Source organism: Botrytis sinoallii (genome assembly GCF_014898435.1).
Source record: "Botrytis sinoallii strain Bc 23 chromosome Unknown BSIN_003, whole genome shotgun sequence".
Lineage (NCBI taxonomy): Eukaryota > Fungi > Ascomycota > Leotiomycetes > Helotiales > Sclerotiniaceae > Botrytis > Botrytis sinoallii.
In genome coordinates this window covers 843,968-867,929 of record NW_024066030.1, presented here as the reverse complement: position 1 = coordinate 867,929, position 23,962 = coordinate 843,968, and the positions used below count along the sequence as shown (strand labels likewise).

The 23,962-nt window shown below is 42.5% G+C and overlaps 7 protein-coding genes across 7 annotated transcripts; 6 read left to right on the top strand and 1 right to left on the bottom strand.

The window, feature by feature from the left end:
* Positions 1-637: 637 nt before the first annotated feature.
* Positions 638-4,337, top strand: EAF02_002022 (uncharacterized protein; the record flags this gene model as incomplete). The annotated part of the gene is made up of 3 exons (XM_038898070.1): positions 638-2,924; positions 3,150-3,566; positions 3,649-4,337. The coding sequence occupies 3 exons, from the start codon at positions 638-640 to the stop codon at positions 4,335-4,337; spliced, it is 3,393 nt and encodes a 1,130-aa protein (XP_038761762.1).
* Positions 4,338-5,358: 1,021 nt separating this feature from the next.
* On the bottom strand, positions 5,359-6,852 carry EAF02_002021 (uncharacterized protein). The gene is made up of 3 exons (XM_038898069.1): positions 6,671-6,852; positions 5,608-6,614; positions 5,359-5,539 (listed from the first exon to the last, which is right to left on the bottom strand). Exons 1-3 carry the CDS (start codon positions 6,690-6,692, stop codon positions 5,495-5,497), a joined length of 1,074 nt encoding a protein of 357 aa, XP_038761761.1. The 5' UTR covers positions 6,693-6,852; the 3' UTR covers positions 5,359-5,494.
* Positions 6,853-6,981: 129 nt separating this feature from the next.
* Positions 6,982-9,876, top strand: EAF02_002020 (uncharacterized protein). Its single transcript, XM_038898068.1, has 4 exons — positions 6,982-7,468; positions 7,518-7,626; positions 7,681-8,991; positions 9,049-9,876. Exons 1-4 carry the CDS (start codon positions 7,272-7,274, stop codon positions 9,529-9,531), a joined length of 2,100 nt encoding a protein of 699 aa, XP_038761760.1. The 5' UTR covers positions 6,982-7,271; the 3' UTR covers positions 9,532-9,876.
* Positions 9,877-10,219: 343 nt separating this feature from the next.
* On the top strand, positions 10,220-12,680 carry EAF02_002019 (uncharacterized protein; the record flags this gene model as incomplete). The annotated part of the gene is made up of 2 exons (XM_038898067.1): positions 10,220-12,456; positions 12,509-12,680. The coding sequence occupies 2 exons, from the start codon at positions 10,220-10,222 to the stop codon at positions 12,678-12,680; spliced, it is 2,409 nt and encodes an 802-aa protein (XP_038761759.1).
* Positions 12,681-13,904: 1,224 nt separating this feature from the next.
* EAF02_002018 (uncharacterized protein) lies at positions 13,905-14,530 on the top strand (the record flags this gene model as incomplete). The annotated part of the gene is made up of 3 exons (XM_038898066.1): positions 13,905-14,092; positions 14,171-14,258; positions 14,291-14,530. 3 exons carry the CDS (start codon positions 13,905-13,907, stop codon positions 14,528-14,530), a joined length of 516 nt encoding a protein of 171 aa, XP_038761758.1.
* A 2,489-nt stretch (positions 14,531-17,019) lies between these two features.
* Positions 17,020-17,491, top strand: EAF02_002017 (uncharacterized protein; the record flags this gene model as incomplete). Its single annotated transcript, XM_038898065.1, has 2 exons — positions 17,020-17,222; positions 17,299-17,491. 2 exons carry the CDS (start codon positions 17,020-17,022, stop codon positions 17,489-17,491), a joined length of 396 nt encoding a protein of 131 aa, XP_038761757.1.
* Positions 17,492-20,460: 2,969 nt separating this feature from the next.
* EAF02_002016 (uncharacterized protein) lies at positions 20,461-20,918 on the top strand (the record flags this gene model as incomplete). Its single annotated transcript, XM_038898064.1, has 2 exons — positions 20,461-20,504; positions 20,711-20,918. The coding sequence occupies 2 exons, from the start codon at positions 20,461-20,463 to the stop codon at positions 20,916-20,918; spliced, it is 252 nt and encodes an 83-aa protein (XP_038761756.1).
* Positions 20,919-23,962: the final 3,044 nt, after the last annotated feature.

Here is a 23,962-nt window from a genome sequence, read left to right as displayed (position 1 = left end):
AAGTCCTGGTGGTCCCCACTGTCAAATTGTTTACCCCCCCAATTACTCGAGTATATCGTATCTGTGTGGAAATCTAAAGAATCACCCCTCATCATCTACTTACTTCGTACAGTATACATATATTTGAGTTCTTATATACTCGAGTACACATTACATACAATAAGCTTCTCACCAACATCATCACAACATCATCACAACACCTTATCTTCTTCTTCAACTCTCAAACCATACAAATCAATCATTTGGCTTATATCACGAGATGTCTACATAAGCTATTGGCGCATCAGGCCGTGGGACCAACCAGATCAAATCCTAATCATTAAATTTATTCACTACTACCTACCTATCTACCTAGTACCTCCCTACATACATACGCTCGTGTCAGGAGGGGCAATAGGAAGAGTGAGCGCGCAAAGTATCAGCAGCAAAGCCTCGATCCAAAGTAATCCTCCAACTTCCAACCCCCCTCAACCAACAAATAACAACAACTTACAACTTCTGCTCTTCTTTTTCTTCTTCTTATTAAAATCACTCGCAACCAACAAATTTACTTACAAACATATACCGTGTGGTCTCCGGACACATATCCGATTTACCCTTACTTTTTTGGCAATAACTACAGGGTAAACATTGCAAAATGCCTGAAAGAGTGGTTCGCAGCTCTTATCATGACCGAGAGGTCGACTATTACTCCTCCGATGAAGAACGGTCAACCTACGGTCGTTCGAAACCAAATGGTAGTACTTATCGTACCGTCCAACGTTATCGGGTCGCTCCTAATCGAGTCGAGGAAGTAGACGACACTCGATCCGTTCGTTCTTCCCATCGAGAGTACGAAACTCGATCGGGTGATCGAGTGGAAGTGGATCGTCGAGTCGAAATTGATCGCGAGCGTGAACGATATGAGCCCGAAGTCCGACGAACGGAACGCATCGAAGTAGACCGAAGAGTGGAGGTTGATCGCGAAAGATACGAACCCGAGCCAAGACGTACCGAACGTATTGAAGTTGATCGCAGAGTAGAAGTGGACCGATATGAACCAGAAGTCAGAAGAACGGAGCGAATTGAGGTCGATCGAAGGGTTGAAGTTGATCGTGAACGGTACGAACCTGAAAGACCTCGTTCAGCTGTCGACTATGATCGAGCGGTTGAATATCAGAGAAGTACAGTTGAGCGAGCTAGAGAACCCGAACGTGAACGAGATCGCACTAGAACAGTAGTTTATGAGCGGGAGCGGGAACGAAGCGGGAGTCCCTTACCTTGGGAACGGCGTCGGAATGATAGACCATGGGAAACGGATCGCGAAACTGATGTCACAGTCGAAAAGACAATAGCTCGACGTCATAATGAACCCTATGAACTCGAAAGATACTCCCGAGAAACCGAGTACTATGATCGACCAGAACCTACCCCACCACCAATTATCATTCGACAAAGAGCTCCCGAACCCCAACAAATTATTGTTCAAGAAGCGCCAAGCCCGGCTCCAATCATTATACCACAAAGTGCGCCGGAATCACAACGGGTTGAAGTTATTGAAAGGAAGACGGAAATACAACAAGAAATCATTCCACGACCTGACCCGCGGAGAGAAGAAGATGAGTACTATTATCGTAGGGATGTTCGCGAGGTTGGTGGAAGGAGAGATCGTGATGAGGATTATGATCGTCGTTACGATGATGGATATGATAGTGAAGGTTATGTCATACGGAAAAAGGTTGTCAAGAGAGAAACACGCAGTCGTAGTCATAGCCCTCATCACCGAAGACATTTGGCAGAAGGTGCCTTAGCCGGAGCTGGTGCAGCTGCTCTTTTGGCAAGCCACAAGGAAAAGCAAGGATCTGAAATTGCTCATCGTGGTAGAAATGTTATTGGTGGAGCTGCTTTAGGTGCGATTGGTGCTGAAGTAGTTACTAGAGCACGCAGTCGTTATCGCGACAGTCGTGAGGGCAGAAGCAGGTCCAGATCAAGCAGCCCACATGGCCATCATAAGTTGAAGACAGCCCTTGGTTTGGCAGCTGCTGCAATTGCCGCTGGAGCTGCTGTCAAATACGCCCAGAACAGAACTGCAAACAAGGAAGAGTTAGTTCGTGGTCGAAGTCGACAAAGAAGTATGTCTCGTGGTCGCCGTTATTCTGATGGTGATGAATATTGGTCCGATGAGTATGAAAAGCGCACTACCATCATACGTGATGGAAGTAGGAGCAGGAGCAAGAGCATACATGCCGATCCAGCGCATCGTAAGAAATCCATGGCAAAAGCTGGAGCTGGAGCTGCTATAGTCGCTGGTGTCGCAGAGCATTTCCGGAATAAATCTCGAAGGCGTAGTGGTCAACGATCGCAGTCACGAATTCGAACAGCTGCGGAGATTGCTGGATCAGGTCTTGCTGGTGCTGCAGTGGCCGGTTTGTATGAGAATAGAAAGGCCAAGCAGGAGGCCGAGGAAGATGAGGTGTATGAGAGACGGGAGAGAAGAAGAAGCAGGACTAGGAGCAGAACTAGAAGCAGGTCGAGAGCCAGATCTACAGGCGTATATTCTGATCCAGGTGTTGACCCAGAATTAGGCATGGTTCAGTACGGTACTGAACCTGTATACACGCACCAGCAGCCAGCACCATCCGATCGACCTAACGAGTACGATCCAGCTGTCGCGGCGGCCACAGCTGGAGCTGCTTACGGTGCTACCAGACGTAGTCGAAGTCGATCGCGCCGACACAAACGAGATTCATCTAACGAAGATGGAGAACGACCACGATCGCGATCACGAAGTAGAAGCCGTAGCAGAGTACGAGATCTTGCTGCTGGTGCGTTGGGTACAGGTGCGGCCGCCATTGGAATCAATGAATATAGAAAGAGAAAAGAGAAAAAGGAGAAGAAAGAAAAAAAGGACGCAGAAAAACATGAGCGTGAGCGCGAACGAAGACGTGAGGTCCCCCAGCACTCTAGATCAAGTTCCCGCTCGGTTTCCCCGTCGGAAATAAGATCGTCTCTATCCAAAAGATTTTCAAATCTTATCCCCAAAACTCCCGAATGATCTTGTTATTTCATTTTCATGTCCATAGGTACTTCCAATATCTGTTAAATCATTTGTTCGAGTGGCTCGGCCTCATGTATCTCTTTCTTTCGTACTAACATTCGTTTTGAATCAGGCTATGAAGACGAAGCACCTGAAAGTTACTACACGAATTTCCGTGATGAGACATATTCGCCTTCGCCGCCTCACGCTTCCGGAGGCTCATACTATCCTGAAAATAATGCATTCCCACCACCTCCTCCTTCTAACCCAGAAACTTTCACCCATCATGGAAATAAATCTACACCTTTTGTTAATGAAATCCCTCCTATCCCTCCTTACAATCCTCAAGACTATGCAAGTCAACGCCCTACTACTCATGATTCTCATCATTACCCACCTTCACCCAGAGTTCCTGGTGACAATGTGAGTACTCATCAATCTTCGAATCCCGAACCTTTTATGACAGTACCTCCTCATACAAGAGAGGAGTCTTATTTCCCTTTTCATGAAACCTCTCCACCTCAAACTGATCATGTTTACGACCGGGAGGGTGCGTTGCTATTATTCATTCCTTTCCATGTGTACAACATAATTGTCTTGATTCATCAACATACTAATACTTGTTTTTCTAGATCGTCTAAATGTTCCAACACCATCAAGACCCGATTCACCCTTAACACCAATCGAAGCTACTCCCTCAAACAAATCTGTCATGTTCGCTCCTCTATCTCCCACTTCTTCTCGTCGCTTAGAACGTATACGTAGTTCTAAAGCGGATCAATCAACTTCCACGGTAAATACATATGAACAACCAAATCCATCTTCGGATCGTCGCTACAGAAGAAGACGAAGACGTAACTCGGATCCTTCTTCTGATCGCCCTTCCAGACCTCGTAAACACCGTAAACATAGGAAAGGAAGACATGGTGATGAGAGTGATAGTGAAAAGAGTGAGGATGATGATGTGGAGGTGTTGCCAGCGAGGTTTGATAGAGATGGGAGACCGTTGAGTCGGAGTAGAGATGGGAGTGGCAGTCGCGAAAGAGAGAGAGATATTGCGAAGGAGTTTGGTGGTGGGAATGAAATGGTTGAGAGGGTGGTTAGGGGCGTGGGAGATGTGGTGGCGGGGAAACAGACGTGGGGAGATCTTTTGATGGGGTTTGTTAAGGAGGGTGGGTTGGCGGGAGGTTCGAGTCGTGGTTCGGTGGCAGGTGTAGAGGATGAGGAGAGGGAGAGGGAGAGGGAGAGGGAGAGGAGTAGGGGGAGAAATGGTAGGAGAGCTAGTAGGAGTAGAGGGAGGGATAGGGATAGAGAAATCTAGGGATGGGATATAGCGGGTGTGCTTTCTTTTCATGTTTTCGCTTTTCGCTATTTTTCCTTTCTGCGTTGCTTGGGTTGGGTAATGAATGATGTCACGGCCGTGGAAATAATACCTTATTTATTTACTCTTGCTTATGCGTTGGATTTTCTGCGTTGGATTTCTTTTTGCGTTGGATTTGGTTCGTTTTTATTTTTATTTTCATTTTCTTTTAGATATGGATGCGTTTATGCGTTTATGCGTTTATGAGTATCATGATATCATGAGTATGGAATGAAATATAAAAATATGAATACGAGTTTCTTCTGGATTCTGGATTTGCATTTTGGGTTTGCATTTTGCAAATGTAGATGAATTGCAGATGAATTGCAAATGAATTGCAAATGAATTGCAAATGCAGATGAATTCAAATACCTACATATCTACCTGCTTGCTTGCTTGATTGATTGTGTGATGTATGATGTAAGAAATGATTGTGTGATATATGATGTGTGATGTATGGAATGATTGTGTGATATGTGATATTTGATATGTGATATGTGTGATCGATGTATGGAATGGAGGAAATGAGATGTTGATGGGATGCGAGATATGGATGGATGTGCTTTCTATGTCTATGATAGGCTTTAAGTTCTGTTGTTCTGTTGTTCTGTTGTTATTTATTGAGGAATTGAATGAGAGAATGATGGGTAGATGGATAGATGGGTGGATGGTTAGGTAAGGGGGTGAGGGGGTGAGGGGGTGATTGTATATATATATTCGTGTATAGTTTGTAATTTGTATTAGATAGGGAGTGAATAGTGAGTAGTGAGCAGCGAGTAGTGAGCAGTGGGGATAGGGGAAAGAATGGAGAGGGAGATAGATATGGAGATGTTGGGGATGTTAGTGCTACTAGCATACTTGGAAATTGGAGACCAGAAATTAGAAATTAGTAGTTGGGAGTTTGATGCAAAAGTTGGTCGATACGGTACGAGGAAAGACAGGGGAAGATCGGAAGGTTGAGAGCGGAGAGAAAAGAGAAAGGAGATTATCTTGAAGGGGGTGTCTTTCACATACTACGTATGTGTGTAAACAGTGGAAATATCTGTGTGTGAATGCTTATATGCTTTCCCATCCTTCGCTATGCTATGTATAAATTGGGGTATCATCGCTTTAAAATGCTAATATAGTGACTGTTTTTCTAGATGGATTAAACCATTTGCCGGCTGTGAAGAAAAAGGGATTAGTGAGTGAACTCGCTCATGCTGCAGGCTAGCTAGGAATTTTCACATACCGGAATAAACTGCCTTAGTTTAATTCCCGCCTGACCAAACACTGCTGCTGTTTCCGCATCCATACTGTATCCTTGACTGTAAACCACTTCTGAAATTCCCACTTGTACAATCTTGATACTGCATGTGAGACAGGGACAGGTATCGCAATATAGGATGGCGTTTTCGCGAACTCTTTCGCGACCAGCTTCGAGAAGTGCGTTTTCTTCTGCGTGAAGACAGAGACAAGTGCCGAGTCCTACTCCGGAGCCTTGTCCTTCGTTACAGCGGGAACAACCTCCTTCTCCGCAGTTGAGAAGACCTCTGGGTGTGCCATTGTAACCGGTTGAGATGACTCGTTTTTCACGGACTAGGACGCAACCTACGCGGCGTTTCATGCAGTTACTGCGCTGGGCGGCGAGCGAGGCGAGTTGCATGAAGTATTGATCCCAGCTTGGTCGAAGACGGTCTTCATTTGTTAAATCGAGTTTGCCGAGTGTAGCATATAGGTGGGCGAGATCGGAAGAGGTATTGAGGAGACGAATGGTAGCGCGGGAAATGAGAGATTGAAGACCGTGTTCGGGATCGTAAAGATGCTCATCGGAACGGAGGAGGAAATCTTCGAGAGTGATTGCTGTGGAAGGTGTGTTGGGGCGTGCTTGGAAGCGTTTCCAGCGGATGGAGACTGGGGCGTCGACGCTGACGAGAATGAAGAAGGGGCGCCGGAGGAGGGCGTCAAGGATAGACTCGGTGTAGATATCGGTTGTCACCCATCGTTCGCGCCAGCGCTTGGTTACGAAGTCGAGGAGGTCTGTGGTGCTTGTAAAAGTATATTGGGATTGCGATTGAGATCTGGACTTCTGTCTTAGAGTTATGCTATTCTCTTCAACATTTTCTGATTCTTCAGCTGTAACGCCATTGGTGGCTTGAGTAGAGCTTTTGTTGCCTTGCTCTGGTCGAAGGTAAAGGTGAGTAAAGCCATGGTGCTCTACAAGATATTGTGCGATTGTACTCTTGCCAGCACAAATTCCTGTGATCAAAGGTCAACTAAATATTATTGTATATAAGCTTAGGGTATTCACTTACCTCCACACAGACCTATAAACATGGCTTTCTTAACTTTCTTTTTATCCCAAAGCTCCTTGAAACTTTGATCACAATTTTGATTTCATTCAATGGTGTGAAGATGTGTGGTGGGAAGTTTTGTAAATTTCCATGGAAGCTTGAAATAGCAAAGACAGCTTGGAGAGAAACAATCATGAATTTGCCGGAGTATCACCGATTGGCTGATTATATAACCTCGGACCATGTGAGTTGAATCCTTGTCTTACTGAATCACTTAACGTGCTGTATCCCACTAACCTAATTGCCCCTCCTCCATCTATCTCATGATTTCAACCTAAGACTATAGTGTCACACTGCACTTCTTACAACTTGACTTCATTTATAAGATATTTTTACTTCTTCCGCGATCTCAAAAAAGATCACATCAACTCTTACAAAACATCAACAAAGCTAACCAAATTGCTTTGATCTTCAGAGTCAAGACTGTACCCAAGATACCGACGTTGCCTTCATCGAAGAAGGCCCTTGGGACGGAGAGGTAGAAGAACTAATAACCTCATTTTCTACTATTGAAGATTTATACACAGCGATTCACGTGAGAAAGGATAACAATCAACTCGACATGGCTTTAAAGTTCGCTCCATTTGCTTCTGAAATAGAGCTACCATTTTACACAGCTCTTTCCCAACTAAAGATCGATCATGATAAACTGGACGATTCTGCAAGACCTGTTCTTGGGTTATATGAACCAAGAGCTACACAGAGTCCCGATCAAAGTTCTCGTATGAGAGTTCTTGGTAACGCTTTGAGTAGCAACGAGTATGGATTCACCTTCGTGTTTCAAATACGCGTACTGATTCATTCATAGTGTTCCATCTGGTCACATTCGAGCGGAGGGCAAAATCAAGAATGTTAATACAATCGAAGATTTCAAAAATATGGACAAACAAGCAATGTTACAAACTTCTGCTAAGCAAGTAAGTCCCGTGATCTTCAGTCGACTCGCTTCGATACCGTTCTGACAGGGGCAGATTTGGGATGCTATTAATGATGGCACCATTTATTCCATCCCTTCATTACTTTCTTCATTCACTATTTTGTCCTTTGCAAATTTGAAGAAGTACACTTTTACATACTGGTTTGCTTTTCCTGCTCTCCATTCGGAGCCGGCATGGCGGAAAGTTGAACAGCCGCCCAAATTTAGTGCAGAAGAAACTACGGCGCTTACGGAAGAACTTGGTACATGGCGTTACAGCCACGATAATAGAGAGCATGGGTTCTTTCTAGCCAAGCGAGTATATCCATCTTCGGGACAGCCACAAGATCTAGAGAATGAATCGACCTCCGATTTGCCCTTCAGGTGGGTTATCGGATCCTTGAGAGAATTCGAAAATGGTTTCTTCAATGGTGTAGATACAAAGGATCAATATGTATCTTTTGTTGACCCGTCTACTTATCATGAGAATCCGGGGTGGATGCTACGTAACCTGTTAGTCCTAGTTAGACGGAGGTACAAGCTCGACAAAGTCCAAATACTTTGCTACAGAGATAATCATGCAAAACGCCATGTGCCTCAGAGTTTAATCTTGATTTTAGAGAGCATCTACGACCCAGAATATCAATTCAATGCTCCGGATCAGATACCTAAAGTAACAGGCTGGGAGCGTAATAGTCTTGGAAAGCTTACTGCTAAAGTCACCAATTTGGCTCAATACATGGATCCCGCTCAATTAGCCGACCAAGCGGTAGATCTGAATCTTAAATTGATGAAGTGGCGCATCGCACCTGAATTGAATTTGGATGCTATTAAGAACACGAAATGCTTGCTACTCGGAGCTGGAACCCTTGGGACATACGTTTCGAGACTTCTGATGGGTTGGGGCGTACGCAAAATAACCTTCATTGACAATGCCTCCGTATCTTTTTCGAATCCTGTTCGCCAGCCATTGTTTGACTTCAAAGACTGTATTGATGGCGGCGCCAAGAAAGCATATAGAGCATCTGAAGCTCTTCAGGAAATTTATCCAGGAGTTGATAGCACTGGACATGTGATGGCAGTACCAATGCTTGGACATCCGATCACAGATGAAGCTGCTACGAAGGCGAACTTCGAACTCCTACAAAAGCTTATTGAGGATCACGATGCAATCTTTTTATTAATGGATACTCGTGAGAGTAGATGGCTCCCAACTGTTATGGGAAAGGCAGCTGGTAAGATAGTGATGAATGCAGCTTTGGGATTTGACACGTATGTTGTGATGAGGCATGGAGTTACTCCTGAAGATGGAGGTCCTGCTGCTCTAGGCTGTTACTTCTGCAATGATGTTGTAGCGCCATCTGACGTAAGTTTTCTAGCTATCTTTCCATCTTTACATGATTTACTAACATGACTCTTCTAGTCTGTGAAAGACCAAACTCTTGATCAACAGTGCACTGTCACTCGTCCAGGCGTTGCGCCCGAAGCATCTTCTAAGCTTGTAGAACTGCTTGCGTCTGTTCTTCAACATCCGTTGAAAGGTGCTGCTCCAGCTCCGAAGCTCTCCCCAAACCAACAATCTGGTCAATTGGAGTTCGATCGGGACCCACCAAATCACCCTCTAGGTCTTGTACCTCATCAGATTCGAGGTTTCCTGGCCGCTTACAAAACAATGCTAATCAGCGGCCCTTCTTACGATTGCTGCTCAGCCTGCTCACCAAAGATTGTGAATGCATACAAAGAAGATGGATGGGAATTCATCAAGCGCGCATTAACTGAAAAGGACTACATCACCGAATTGAGTGGTTTGGCAGAGGTTCAACGCAAAGCCGAAGCAGCTGCAAACGATGTAGAATGGGATAGTGATGAAGAGGGTATGGAAGATGAAGAGCCCGAATTACTATGATTATGAGCTTTATATATGTTTCTGGACATCGAGATGGCGTTAAGCTATATATGGAATGGGCATTGATGGTATGACTTATGATTCTATTGGCGTTTTGCAGATGGTGATGGAGGATTTTAGATTGGCTGGCGTGTTTTTTTGGGGTAATCCATGGATGATGAGCTTTCTCGGGGTAGTAGTAGATTAAATATTTCAGATTGGTGGTTCTGATGGTTTTGGCAGTTTTAGTCTCATGGAATCGAGATAATTGAAACGATCTTTAAGGGCAACTAAGCTTAATACAAGCTCGAGGTGACTATTGTGTATATGTATGGTTGTTTCAATCTAGACAAAATTTTAATCTTCTAATTTAGTCTCTTATATGGTTCATTGATATCATTAATTCAATTTAGTGACCTCCGGCTAGTCCAGTAAAGCCAAGTTGTTTCAAATAGGGATTAGTGAGGGGTAGCTCCCCAACATCAATGATTGGCTGAATCTTAATGCGGATCTAAACGGAAGTTGCCGCACATTTTCCAAGCTTCGAAGACCAATGGCAAAAATGTTAATGAACACCTTGAAGCTTCTTAGTACGTCAATTGTAATTCTTTCTATTATACCGTGAGTCAAACAACTGCACTGCTTATTCTGTCTTCATCTAATCCTTTGGTTTTGTAGATTCTGTACATAGCATTACCATTTCTCAACCATGCGCTCCCAATTGACCCGCAGAGTCTTCCGTGGACTTTTATCAAACGAAGGCCTCATATTACCATGCCAAAATCGAGCGCCATCGTCATTAACACTTCGACGTCGCCGGAATGCACTTCCTACGGTATCTTACGCATCGCGTCGTTCTCTTTTTGGATTTTCTCGGAAACCTCCACGACAACCAAAAGCGCCGGACTTGGAACCCGGAATGAGAAAAATGGCAGAATTTAGCTTGATGACGAAGATCCACGCACGAACTGCGAATAAAGATGAAATGCTCAAAGCTTTCAATGAATTCTTCAAACATAAGGTCGATACGGAACGAGCGGTAAATAATATCGAGGCGGGGCATGCGTTGAGGACTTTGAAGTATCTGGTTAGTTGTGGGTTGGGGGATGGACACCTCAAGGATTTTATGACGGCTTTGAAAGCATTGACGATCATTCCTAAAGACGAGACGAACGATTTTCTGGAATTAGCAAGACTTCTTTTCCTAGAGATCAAGAAGCTGTCGGAGTTATCTGGATCTAATGAGAATGCGCCAAGTTATGAACGCTTTATAAAGATACTGAGTGGGGTTGGGAAATCTCTAGAGGCTAGAGAGCTTTGCGAAGAGGAGGCTCGAAATTTTCTAGAAGATGAGAAAACTCCCTCGGGATCTTCAATCAAAGAGTACAGCGCTACGCAGCGCAAAATCATGAAACGGAACTGGTTTACCGTTTTATCTGGATTTGCGCGAGAAGGGAACGAGGTGGAACTACTAAAGACATACGAGAGATTGGAAGAGCTACGCCTAGGACGTCATAATACTAGCAAGGAAATCGTCGTCAAGTTTTATACGTCTAGGGACCGTGTTGCGGAAGCGCAAGCGTGGTTTGAGAAAGTTTTCCATGATCCGGTGGAACTTACCCCTAGTATATTGCAAGATATACTCAAATTGTGTCTTCGTCATGAGGAACTGCTAGACTGGTGTAAAGATATTTTTCGCAAAGTTTTGGAATCAGAAAAGTTGCAAAAAGAAAAGTGGGATGTTGTGTTTCAATGGGCTGCAAGTGCTATGGACAAGGGCGTTGAAGATGTGGAACGTATGATGCGTATCATGGAAAAGCGTTATCCTGACGATTATTCTATGAGACCTGATATTGACACCATCAATGGTTTGGTCGAACATGCAATATCGAAAAATGATCCATATCTTGCAGAGCGTTATATCGCATTGGGGCAAAAGTTCAATATTCGTCCAAATGCAAGAACTTTCATCCTGCAGATGGACTATCGTGTTGGTGCCGGAGATCTTTCGGGCGCCCATGCATCCTATAACCTGCTCCAAGGCGAGGAGATATACAAGGACGAGGATTTGCCCGTCATCAATAGATTCGTCCGAGCACTCTGCGCCTCTGAGAATCTGCCTTACAACGAGATTTCATCAATCGTTTCCGATCTTGACGAGCGTAATGCAAGGCTAGAAGCGGATACAGTTTCTTCACTCTCTACGATGTACATTGCCCGCAACGAACTTCACGATGTGGTAGATTTGCTACAAGTCAATACTTACCACTATACCCTTTTAGAGCGAGCTCAGATACGAGATGCGATACTTGCTTTCTGTTTTGACAGAAACAACCATGAGGATCGTATATGGGATGCTTATCGTGTCGTCACCCACATCTTCGATGAGACTGATGTTCCCACACGGACGCGCATTATGAATGAATTCTTCGATCGCAAAAGATCGGATATGGCTTGTCATGTCTTTGGTCACATGCGTCAGCATATCAGCCCTAACAGACGTCCTGTATTAGATACTTACATAGACTGTTTTGTTGGTATAGCATCATGTGCCGATGCCGAGTCTCTCGACATGGTTCACAATATGTTGAAGATGGACAGTACCATAGAACCCAATACCCGTCTATACAACTCTTTAATGCTGGCCTATACAGCTTGCGAAGATGCCAGTCGGTCTCTACATTTCTGGGATGATATCACAAATTCTCGCGAAGGGCCTAGTTACAAAAGTCTGGAAATAGTGTTTCAAGCATGCCAGAGAAAACCTTTTGGGGACAGACCAGCAAGGGAGATTTGGGATAAGATGAAGAGGATGGAGATTGAAATTACGAGGGAAGTCCATGCTGCTTATGCTGGTGCATTAGCTGGACAGGGAAAATTAGATGAGGTCAAGGTGTTGGTGGAGGCTATGGAGAAGGATGTTGGCTTTGGCCCGGATATATTGACGTAAGTTGTGTTCTTACTCTATTGCTCTAAGGGGGTTTCTAACATGAAGCAGCATTGGAACGATTTATAATGCAATCCAAGGATCAAATAGGAAAGATTTAGTGGCGGAATGGACATGGGAATTATATCCAGAGGTATGGAAGGAGGCGGAGAAGCTGGGATTTACGGAACATGAGGAGGGTCATATGGTGTTGAATATGCCAGAGACGAAACTTAGAGCTTGAGTGAAGGTTGTATGTTAGATACATATTTATATTTAAATTTCAGCTGGTGGTGATTAGTCGGTAGTCAAAGTTTACTACAGACGACACTGAAGTTTCTTTTGCTTCTATAATGATATACACTATCGTGAGTCTTGATAAATCTTGTACCGCTGTTGATCTTTATCTTTTATAGGTAGATCAATTAAGACAAGAGAAATCTGGATTTGGGCGCGGTTGTGTTGAATAGTAAAATGTAGGGTGGCTTGATAGGATCGATGCTGATATTCTTTCCCCATTTCTTCGGAGAAGAAAATTAGAACTTAGTCTATGATGATCAAAATCTGTCATGATATTTAGGGGGCATGAGAGACATTTGCGGTCTTTATATTAGCATAGGGGGGGTGAAATATTCAGCAAAAATGAGAGTAGTTTTGATGCTGGACATATCGTTATAGTATATATCGCTTTTGAACAATATTAGGCTGTTGTCTGACAGTTCTCACTTTGACTCTATTTAACAAATTTATTTTGTGGAGTACCTGATTATTATCCAGTTGGATTTCAAAGTTGAAAGCTATCAGGTGCTACAATTTTTGTATCGTCCGATCCAAGCAGTGAGTAGCTGCTGTCACTTCCTCGCCAAAGAGATCCAGCTCGCATCGCCGTGATAGTCTGAGAATGTTGAGTTACGGTGATTTGAATGCTCTAGTGGTGATTTGCTATCAGCCGTATCTCTGCATAGTATGGTATGCTTAGTTCGTGACAGCTTTTTATGTGAGTGATACCGAGGATGATACGGTCAGAACGTAAGATACAATGTTTACGGTGTGTCAAGTGCTCTAACGGCAACCTTCTATCAAAATCATCTCTGTATAGTACAGTGGACTCAATTGTTAATAGTCTCGTATGTGAGTAATACTGAGGGTGATACGGTCAGAGCGTACAATGTTTACGGTATGCCATCAGATTGTTAAGCCAACTATACGCTTACGCCGTATCAACCCCTTCGGCTGTGGATATCTCTTCCTCGTGTCTATATATGTTCCAGTCACGTCTGCTTCATCACAATTATCTATTCCTGATTTTCAGACGCAAAGTCACAACTATTTAATCAGTCCAAAAATATCACCACCAATTGTTCCTCGTCAAGATTATCAAAGTCACACCAAGATCATCAGAATCAAATCAAGCCAACTTCTTCGAATCACATCAAGTCGACTTCTTCAAGTCACAAGCATCATCAAAATGAATAGTACCCCAAATTCCATCTTCTCAGGACGCTGCCAAATAAGCATCTTTCAATACAGATGTCTCCACAACGGGCAGGAGAACAGCGCAAGATGCAGGAGTCATCTCGATAACAAGCCTTGTATCCCTGATGTGGTTTACTCGGAGGAAGTCAAGGATAGAGATTGCGCAGAATGTGTCATGAGGTTAGTACTCCTTCTTCAATCAGGGTTTGAGATTCGAGATTTGATGGTGTGAGATCCGTGGCTACTGCAGATCATTAGTAGAGATTCCGGTTATACTTCCGACGAAATTTACATGAATACTCCCCCGAACACTGCCACCAAACTATCAGAACTCGATGACAAGAGAGTATTAAAGCGATCCAGTCTTTTCAATCAAAGCGAAGTGGTATTAAACGCAAATCCACACCAAGCGGAACCGGAGGAGATAAGCTTGCAAGAAGTAAGGACATCAAATTCCAACAAGCTAGAAATGATGAACTGAGATATAGAAGAGCTATTGTCAAGTCTCGCAGTGGAGGTGGATATAGCACACCTACGAAGACTTCCAGAAAGATACCTAAGAGAACGAGAATGAGTGCAAAGGCACAATTGAAGTCGAAGGCGGAGGCGATGAAATGACGGATGAAATGGAATTTGACATGGAGATGGAAGGATATGGAGATAAAAATGATGTAACCGACCTGTCTCACAAGTTGAGCTCTCTTACTGCGATTAAGTGGGGTAGATAGTCAGCTCTGGAATGATCTTAACTTAGTTTAGCAATTGATCAAGAGCATTCTTTTTTAACTAAGGTTGACGTGGAGCAGGAATTATGTTTACTCTAGTCAATATCTAATTGGCATGTAACAAACGACATTGCTTACTCACTGGGGAGATCAGTATTCGCTTACTTAGTATGTAATTTTGCTCTGCTGATTAAATCATACTTAGAATAAACTCTACACACTCTTAATTCATTTGATCGTTTAAATCTTCGGCTATTTTGCAACCCCCCTTCATACTCCGTGAATAGAGTCCAAGTGAAATTTATCGTCGATAGTTCAAGTAAGGTAGTATATTGCTTTGAAGTTTACTAATTCACAACTTGAAGAAAATGTTTACTTCAAAATTATTCTAGGGCACCTCCTCTTTCATATCTATTTATCACTAGAATGATATTTCGGCTGCAGCTCTCTTTTGCTTACTACTGATGATCTATCTGAACATCTCCGTTGAGGTAGGTAGTTGTAGGAGAGCTTGTGAATATCTACTAGCTAGACTTGTGATCAATCACATTTCGAATAACTTGTATGGCTTGGGACTACAGTCTTTGTGGGGAGAGTTAAATGGTCCTCTATCGTTCCTCACATGAAGCCCAAAAATCTTTTCAAATACAGTTTTGCGATACGATGATTACTCTATAAAAGCTAATTACTTTAGACAGATTCTAATGGTAGTCCATGACATCTGTTACGGATCAATTGGATTCGCGTGTGAATACTCGATTGTTTTTTGCTAATCTGGGTATCCGTCCGATCTATGATAAACTTCTATATTATTAGATCTTACAATATCAGTTGCTCTGATGAGCAAGCACATTAATCCATGGCCTAGTTTTGATTCAATGACATGAAATGAAGTCTCATCAAGCTCAAATTATGACTGATTGAATGACTTTATCAAAACCTGGATGAATCATCCTTGCGTTCTCTTTAACACAAGATGTGCGAAATTAAAGCTTGGAACAAAACAGGCCAGTTCATCGATGATTTCTTTCTCTTTTCGCCCATTTCTTTGGTCCCTTGTATTTTCGACGCTTCTTCTTGTCGCGATTGAAAGGAGCAAGTGCTCTACTTTTCTTCTGTTTTCTCTGCTTTACGGTGCTTCTTACGAAATCTGGGAGGATGCTTTAAGAATCTGTAGCGTAGTTAGTCCACAGAACTCTTGAAGCAAAAAATCGGACACTTACTTCCTACTTATGATCAAACAACCATAACACATTTCCCCCGCCACGCGCTCGCGATAATATTTAGTGTGATGCTTTCCACAATTACCATTGGTAACTCGATGCAAATCACACCTGGAGAAATAATGCACATCGGCTCTCTTGTTACATTCTCTGCAGATATAGACTATGGCTTGACAACATCGACGATTACCCTCCAGCCGAATGAGCATGGTGATCCACGGCCATTTTTTAACATCGGACCGAAGAAAATACTGGGAATTGGAAGCCATGTTCAGTTTTGCGAACTATGAGTGCACGATGTTTGTGACTATTATGGGATAAATTTATGTTGGTGGGATGGTAATGTGCATTGAGAACACTTTTGTGGCGTTGAGATGGCCTGACAATATATATGAATTAGAGGACTTCTAGTTTTTCTCATTTGTCTTTCCAAATTCAGAATGAGCTGGAAGGCTCAGAATGATAAGATGAAAGAACTGATGAAGAAGATCTCTCAAGCCTTTAATTTGAGGTCTTATGGAAGTGCACAAGAGAACTTCAAAATAATATGGAAAAGTATGTGATTGTTTGAATGGAATTTACTGTTTGAAATCACATCTTTGAAGTATCATATATTCAAAGGAAATTCTGCTTCAGGGTCTCTGTGTGGGAGTTTGTTTTCGTGGTAGAAATTTGTCTTATGAAAAGCTTTCATACCTGCTTGAATTTCCTTGTGTTAAAATAAAGTAATGCTTGAGTCTATGCAAAAAGCTTCCAATTTTTCAGGGCCTGCAAGAATATTATTTGCCGGAGATTCTGGGCAAGTTTTGTGCGTAATCTAAAATGCCATAATAGCCTTTATGCATAATCGTATGGTCTGATCTGAGGCTTTCCAACACTGGGAAAGAAGGAACTGGGAAGAGATAAGTATACGAACGTTTCCTCTTGGTGAATAAAGAGGGACTGGAAACGAAAGAGATAAGGAGAAAGAGGGGGGGAGGATAAAAGTGATTTAATTCTTGGATCCGGCAGCTTCTAGAATATGTGTACGGAACACTAGGCTATATATTTCCCCACATTTGTTTTAAAATAACGATATTACATCAAGTTTTTGAATCCTTATCTGTCTTCGTCCCTACTAAATTCCCACGAACTTATTCCCAGATATCTGAACTACACAATGTGTAATTTTGACATCGTAACCTGCCCAGCCAAGGCTGCACATTGGATAAAGCTCGATGCAATTTACTTATGTGCACGATCACGGTCAACTTTCATTCCCTGCAGCATCTACTCAGCAGGTCAAGCACAACTTCAAAAATCTACTCATCAGATGTATCCTGAACCTTGCCGTAGATGTCATCCCAATATAGAACAAGACGTGTAAGTATTTCTAACACTTAAATAACAGTGTCCACATTCATTATTCAGCTCCCTACAGCTAACTCATGCAAGGCAGAAAGGAAGCAATGTCCACTCCTATCGGGACAATCCTCAGTGAACAAGAGATTGTTTCTCAATCTCAGACGACGGCCAACAATATTCGCCATGAATCAAATAGAAAGATCCATTTCGAAGATAGTCATGCTTCAGATAAACCGTGTGATAGGCGAGGTGATTGCGATGGTATGGATGACGGTGGTGGATGCTAGCTACCGCGCTCGTGTAGATCAGAGATGATGATGTCTTGAATTCAGGATTTGATATTATGCTTGCTCTTTCATATCAATGGATATCAAGATAAAATTCGTAATATGACAAGCTGCATGACAGAAACATTTCTATTTATTACAAAGCTACCCATGTTTCTCGTGTATTGTGATAACAAATTTTCCATGCTTCATTCTCATTTGCGTCAAGATTACTGAGCCCGTTGGACAGAAACTTTCCATGAAAATTTGGAATGATACAACCCTGATGCTTCTTAAACAAGCACGAGATTATGAATGTTGGAGCAAATTAAGCAAGAATACAATTAGGGAAACTTTTGCAAGAGATATCTGGCTGTAGGATCTGGTTGGAGAAGCAGAAAGTCGAGATAAGCACGCAAAAATGTTTGGTGAAGACATGCCAATATTATGGGTAAGACAGAAACTATATTGAACATGAAACTCTTAGTAAGTGATAGAGACGGTGATTTATATATTCAGGATTCTATACATCTGCTCAACAGAATGAGCAAGGTCGGAAGCCCACTATCTACCTTGGAAATGAATCATTTGTACTCAGCCCTACCAATCCAATTCATTGCCGGTGTGCTCCATGAACTTGCCCGAGGTATGCTCTCTGGTGGCAGCATCAATTTGTAGGAGTCAGCTAACAAAAATAGCACCCTCTATTTTGTTTCAACTTGGACTTACTACTTTCACCACGCCAGCTATACTCTCGTCTATTGATAGTGATGCTTCCTTTAATCCAATCATTTGAGCCCCTGCATTTCCTGTATCAGTCCGCACCCATCTGCCTGACAGTCAGTGACAGATGAAAGAGGAGGTTATTGAGAGATGTTACCCTGGATTGAGGGCAAATGCTGTTAGGAACTCGTGCTCAAAGTGCATCTTGCAAGACAAGTAATTGACACCTGCTTTGGATGGACCATACGCAGCGTTCGGAAATGAACAATAATTCCTGCGAAAGAGGTCATCACCACAAATTTTGGTCCTTGAATATTAGTACTGTTCTCCAGAAGTTGGAGAGTTGCGCGGAACAGTAATAAAGGTGTACGCTAAATTCATTTAGTATCAAGGTACGGAAACCCATATTTTCTGGTCAAGTGGACCTCACTGCCAGGCTGACAGCATTACCGATAGCACTATTACAATACATCCGCTTTATCTCTATTGGATCACTAAATCCCTGGAGCCCTTTGATGAAGTTTGATTTCTTATCTTATGAGTGCCAGACCTGGAAGCTCTTGGCCATATTGCACAATAGCGAGTCTTGATGATTCAAAAATCTTCTCGGACCCACCAAAAGTCTTCATGCAGCTTATTTGGATTATCGGAGTCTTACTTGCTTAATTTTTGTGACAAGTAGTGACCGGTAGAATCAAGATATTCCCTCCTACTTCATTCTGGTGCGTGATTACCTTGAACAACTCATTTGGGTAAATCAATCACATCTGTAGATGCAACGCTCTGCAGGTATAGGCGATGCTACTGCAACCAAAAAGACCTTAAACTATGTTTGTTGTTCATAACTACTGAAAGAGCCACTAGGACCTTGCTCTTGATTGAGAACTATAAGAACGACATGCAATTCAGCATTTATCTATCACCATTCACTTCTAGTGTTTGCTTTTTTGCAAGCGCTTTCATGTTTCATAGCAAGACTCGGATTTCATTTGAAGCAGCAGCATCATGACAGCCGTGAGTAAATGCCCTATTTCTGCCACAGGTGGTCATGAGTTTTCAAAGACGCAGAATCCACCTAGATCTAGGATCCGATTGCGGTGGTCGGGATGGCATGTCGTCTTCCGGGCCATAGCAGCTCACCTCGAACCCTTTGGGGCTTCGTGGAACGGGGTGAAGTCGACAGAATAACTGCCCCAGACACGCGATGCAATCTCAAGACACATCATAACGGGTCGCAGAAGCCAAACACAACTAATGAGCAGTCACTTGGAAGTAAAAGTTCTGGTGCTCCAAATATCAAGCGCCTCTCGGAATACACGCTGAAGAGTGTTCCAGAGCTGGTGATTAGATAATCATGCCGCAAGAAGTAATGTTTAATTATCGGCCATCTTGACTGCATTTCTGTTGAACGAATTTTATTCAATGCGGATGGCTGACAAGGGAGGAGTAGATATACAGTCACATATCGAATGGTTAGATCAGCATAAATCATAATGGTGCTAGCATTAGACAAAAGGAGCTTTTATTGAATTTGTACAAGAACCTGTGATCGAAATGAAAGTGTTTCTAAACTAACTAAGAAAAGTCCATGCAAGCATCCTGACTTAGATCATCAGCTTGCAGGAACAAATTTTCAAAGAGATATCAAACAGGCTCATATTTCACGCATCTCTCTAATAAAGGTATGAGGGAAAATACTAATTTGGGGTATAATTGTGCCAAATGTTTGGCCCCTTATTTAGCTCAGTTCATTCCTAACAGAAATTATTCCACTGGGACCACCATCAGATGATGTCGCATGCCATTTCCACAGGGTTAAGTTTGATACTAATGAGCATTTAAAACAATTAGTTGCTAATAAGAATCCACATTGAATGACATCACTTTTGAGATCTCCAACTTGAGAAACAAACATTGGAGTAAACTACAAGCCAGTTCTTTCATTTGAGTTTCGTTCTTGAACAATACTACATGGGGGTAAAAGGCGCTTTACAAGATCTCAAAGCAATTCATTCTAATTTTTCTCTTTTTGTGAACGATCCACGAAGAAGTTCCTGAAAATTGGCTAGCCCAATTGTCCTAAAATTTATCTTTGTAGAAATCTCTACACATAAGTATTGCTTCTTCTTCTGCAGTTTGGTCTAAGGTTTTGGTTTCTATTCAGTTTCTCTTGAAAGCCCACTTCCAACTGAAAATGTGCATCTACTACATTTAGACTTGTCTTGAAGGTCACGAATGTTCTCTCGTTTTCACCAAAGCCTGTAACTATGCAAACAGTTGCAGACCGCTCAGATACTGCGACATCGAAGAAGTAAGAATGGGCAATATAAGGAAAAGTAGGAACGCGAGAGAATATTGTAGGCTTTGCGAAATAGAGAAGCAAGTAGTGATATATTTTCATTTATTCTATCGCCAGTATCTCAAGTGCCGGCCCTTCTTTGAGGCGCTGGAGAAACCATGAATCACTTCGCGAGTCTCGATGCAATTTAGTGTGTATCACTAATCTAATATTGTTAGACAAAGAGAAGACCAAGAAGACGCTGCCGAGGCCGTGACCCTGGTCAATGAGAGAGACGAGGAAGACGAAGTAGGAGAAGATAAGCCGACGATAGTGGTAAAGAAAGAGGAAGCATACGAGCAGGAGAATGATAAAAAGGAGGAAACAGACGAAATGGATCAATGTACAGTGACTCAGAGTGGGCATTCCAAGTTCCGGCTGCAGTAAGACGCGGTAGGAACACCGGAAGGGGTTGCAAGGGTTTAATGCCGGCGAATGATGCCCCAGCAAAACGTGGACGTGTTCGAAATGAGAAGTTTGAAGAAAAAATGCCCATTACCAAAAGCAAAGAACAATTCAGGCAAGGAAATTAGTGGGCTAATACCATGGATGGTAGTGGTCGAAGTAAACTGAGAAGATCCAATGTTTACTTGTTACAGAAATAGACCTCTAACATGGCTGGGTCTATTGGTGCACCTTAAGGAAATTATTTGATTGCCCACAAAATAGAAAATCCTCTTCCGTCAGTGATATGATATTGTTCAAACTGAGACTTATGGCCTCACTCGATAGTCAGAAAGCTTTCAATCATTTAAATCAGTATAACTAAGCACAAAAAGATCCCAAGAAATCATGGCGAACCATTTTGTATTTATCAACATCTCCGTGGAGAACTCCAACTTCCAAAATGAGGTTCCACTGCCACTTTGAAGCTCTCACTGATCGCGTTTTAATAACAGCAGCTTTCTGATTTTCTATACAAATTTCAGGATGTTCTCCCGAAGGACTTCCCGGGAAATAAAATAGAGGAAGTAGAAGATGTGAAGATGCTAGATTCATCCTTGTTTTCATTGGTTGTATATCATCACTATTTGGTACCGCTGTATAAAAAGAACACCAGATGCTGAGTGATTCCATTCAGATATTGTCATGCAATTTCAAGGGACCTGTTTGTCATGTCGACAGATAACAATGTCGCATGTCTCATTTCATTCAACGCTATCAAAGTCAGGTTGATCAGAGTAGCAATGCCACAGTGACCTTTGAGCTGGATTTCTATTTTCAAAAAACTATTCTTTCAAATGATACTGTAAGAAACAAGACTTCTTCCAGAACGTTCAAACTAATCCGTAATAATTCGTCTAGTTGCTTGTAATAGGGTCTGCTCAATAGAGAATTATATAATCAAAACGTTCTTGCTTTCAACCTCGTTTAGGGATTTTAATAAAGCTTGTTCTAGCCATTCTACTCTTTATGAGGATTTGAATATATAGCTACAATGTTTAGGCTCTCATATCCACTTAATCTTAAGATCATACATGACTTTCAATTAAGGCAATAAAACAATTTTGAACAGCGATGTGTGTCCTACTACACCAATTTATGCCCGCGAGGCCATAATATTCTTGTTCACGCCACTGCTTGCCGAGCAGCACATCAACGAGGACCACATCGGCGAGGAGGAGTACTGCGTACACAATGATATAACACTACATAATAGGTCCCAGCGAAGATTGTTTTCAACGGAGTCATGTCCCGTATGCCGTGATGTGTAAGTAACTGTCTTCTATTATCTCCAGCACTCAGGAATTTTGATAGCCCCAGATCTCATAGGAGTGGCTTAAAGCAAGCTTCATCTTTATTCATAATCCGGCAATATTGACTAAATTTAGAAGATTTCCAGCTGCGAGACCAGCAGATAATCCAAATGATGGTGGTGGTGACAATGGCGAAGACGACAACGACGACGATGATGATAAGAATGACAATAATGGCAAGGGGAGAAGGAAAGACGAGCGAAGAGGAGATGTTACGCTGGCTTCTTTACCTGCGATGCGAGCAGAGGAGCGTAGGCGCTTCCTAAATATTATTCCGCCAAGAAAGAGAGCTACACGCATCATAAGAAGGCGTGAGCCAGACCATCAAGAGGACGTCTCGAAAAAAGCACTCTCAGTACAAGCAAAAGGGAGACAACAATACCCACTGCGCCTCAAGACATTGGAGAAGGATTCAAGGATCAAGGCCGAAAAAGTGACAAGGGATAGATTTTCGAAAGATGAATATGAAGAGGATGAGGACTTCTGAGGAAGATGCCAAGTACCAGCACATGGAAGAAGCTAGATGGTAGTGCGGGTGTTCGGATTCTACTGGTAGGCCCAGGTACACAGAGACAGACTTGCTACATAAGCAGAGCATGGTGACTTATGTAAGAAGCCTGCATGCATCCAAAATCTGAATGGTTTCTCAAACACGCTGCAGCAATTTCTTGTCACCTTTCTGAGCCTTTACTTCACACCAAGAATTGGTCACACATTAAGTCAAGCGAAACAAGTGATGAAAGTGATGTAGTAAACCCTGGCTAAACAATGCACCTCTACACAAATAGAAGACTAAATTTCAACGAAGTTTTTCATGCTTATGGAAAAATGAATACGATCTGAAGCTCCTGATCGTATCAAGCGTAGTGCTTGATATAAAAAGGGGTACCCCATCTATCTACTGTTTCATAAAGCGATGCTAATTCTTTTCAAATTCTAACCTAGATATCCGAAAGTTATTCGCCGATATTAGAGTTTTGAGTTTCCTCGATGATACCTGATGTATTTGAGAGACGGATACACATCGACTTGTCTAGACCACTTTTTGCTGAAAAAGCAAAAACAATTCTACTCTATTTTCTAGACTTGGCTTCATTATCCTTTGTTCAAGCCACTTCCAGCAATCTATCATGACTCGTCGCAGCTTGCGAGCCGAGCCGTCAGTGCTTCATTGTGTCAACTGACATGAGCATATGTGCATAAAAATAGTCCAAAAATACCTAGGTAGTCAAAAATAGTCAAAAACTAAGCTGCCTGGTATCTCCAGGTTACAATAGGTATTCTACACGCAGTCGTTCTGCTTTTGAGCAGACGTTGTTCTTTTGTGAGGTGAGAGGGTGCCATGACATCGTTGGCCTTTCGAATGTTACCGCTTAAGAAACATGACTGGATATTCTTTGAACATCCGTGCATGTATTACTAGCGAAAGTTGTAGATCTCACAACTCACCAAGATGAAATAAAGTTTTTACGTTCGATTGACTAACCTTGTGGTGAGGGGTTGAATGATAGTTGAAGACTTCGCTAAGCTCAGGCTCGACGACTATCTAGTCATGGGACTTTCAGCATGAAAACCAATTGACTATCGCCGACTGAAGCCTTGATGATAGATTTAGGTCAATCTCTCTCCTCTATAAAAGTGGCTTGGAGCTGTCTACATGGCCAGGAACTTTCC

Coding starts and splice junctions, on each gene's coding strand:
- EAF02_002021 (XM_038898069.1), bottom strand. CDS start 6,692: ATGTTTATAGGTCTGTGTGGAG. Junction 6,615..6,670: donor GTTTATAGGTCTGTGTGGAG/GTAAGTGAATAC, acceptor CTTTGATCACAG/GAATTTGTGCTGGCAAGAGT. Junction 5,540..5,607: donor AACTAAGGCAGTTTATTCCG/GTATGTGAAAAT, acceptor TTTTCTTCACAG/CCGGCAAATGGTTTAATCCA.
- EAF02_002020 (XM_038898068.1), top strand. CDS start 7,272: ATGGCTTTAAAGTTCGCTCCATTTGCTTCTGAAATAGAGCTACCATTT. Junction 7,627..7,680: donor TACAAACTTCTGCTAAGCAA/GTAAGTCCCGTG, acceptor TGACAGGGGCAG/ATTTGGGATGCTATTAATGA. Junction 8,992..9,048: donor ATGTTGTAGCGCCATCTGAC/GTAAGTTTTCTA, acceptor TGACTCTTCTAG/TCTGTGAAAGACCAAACTCT.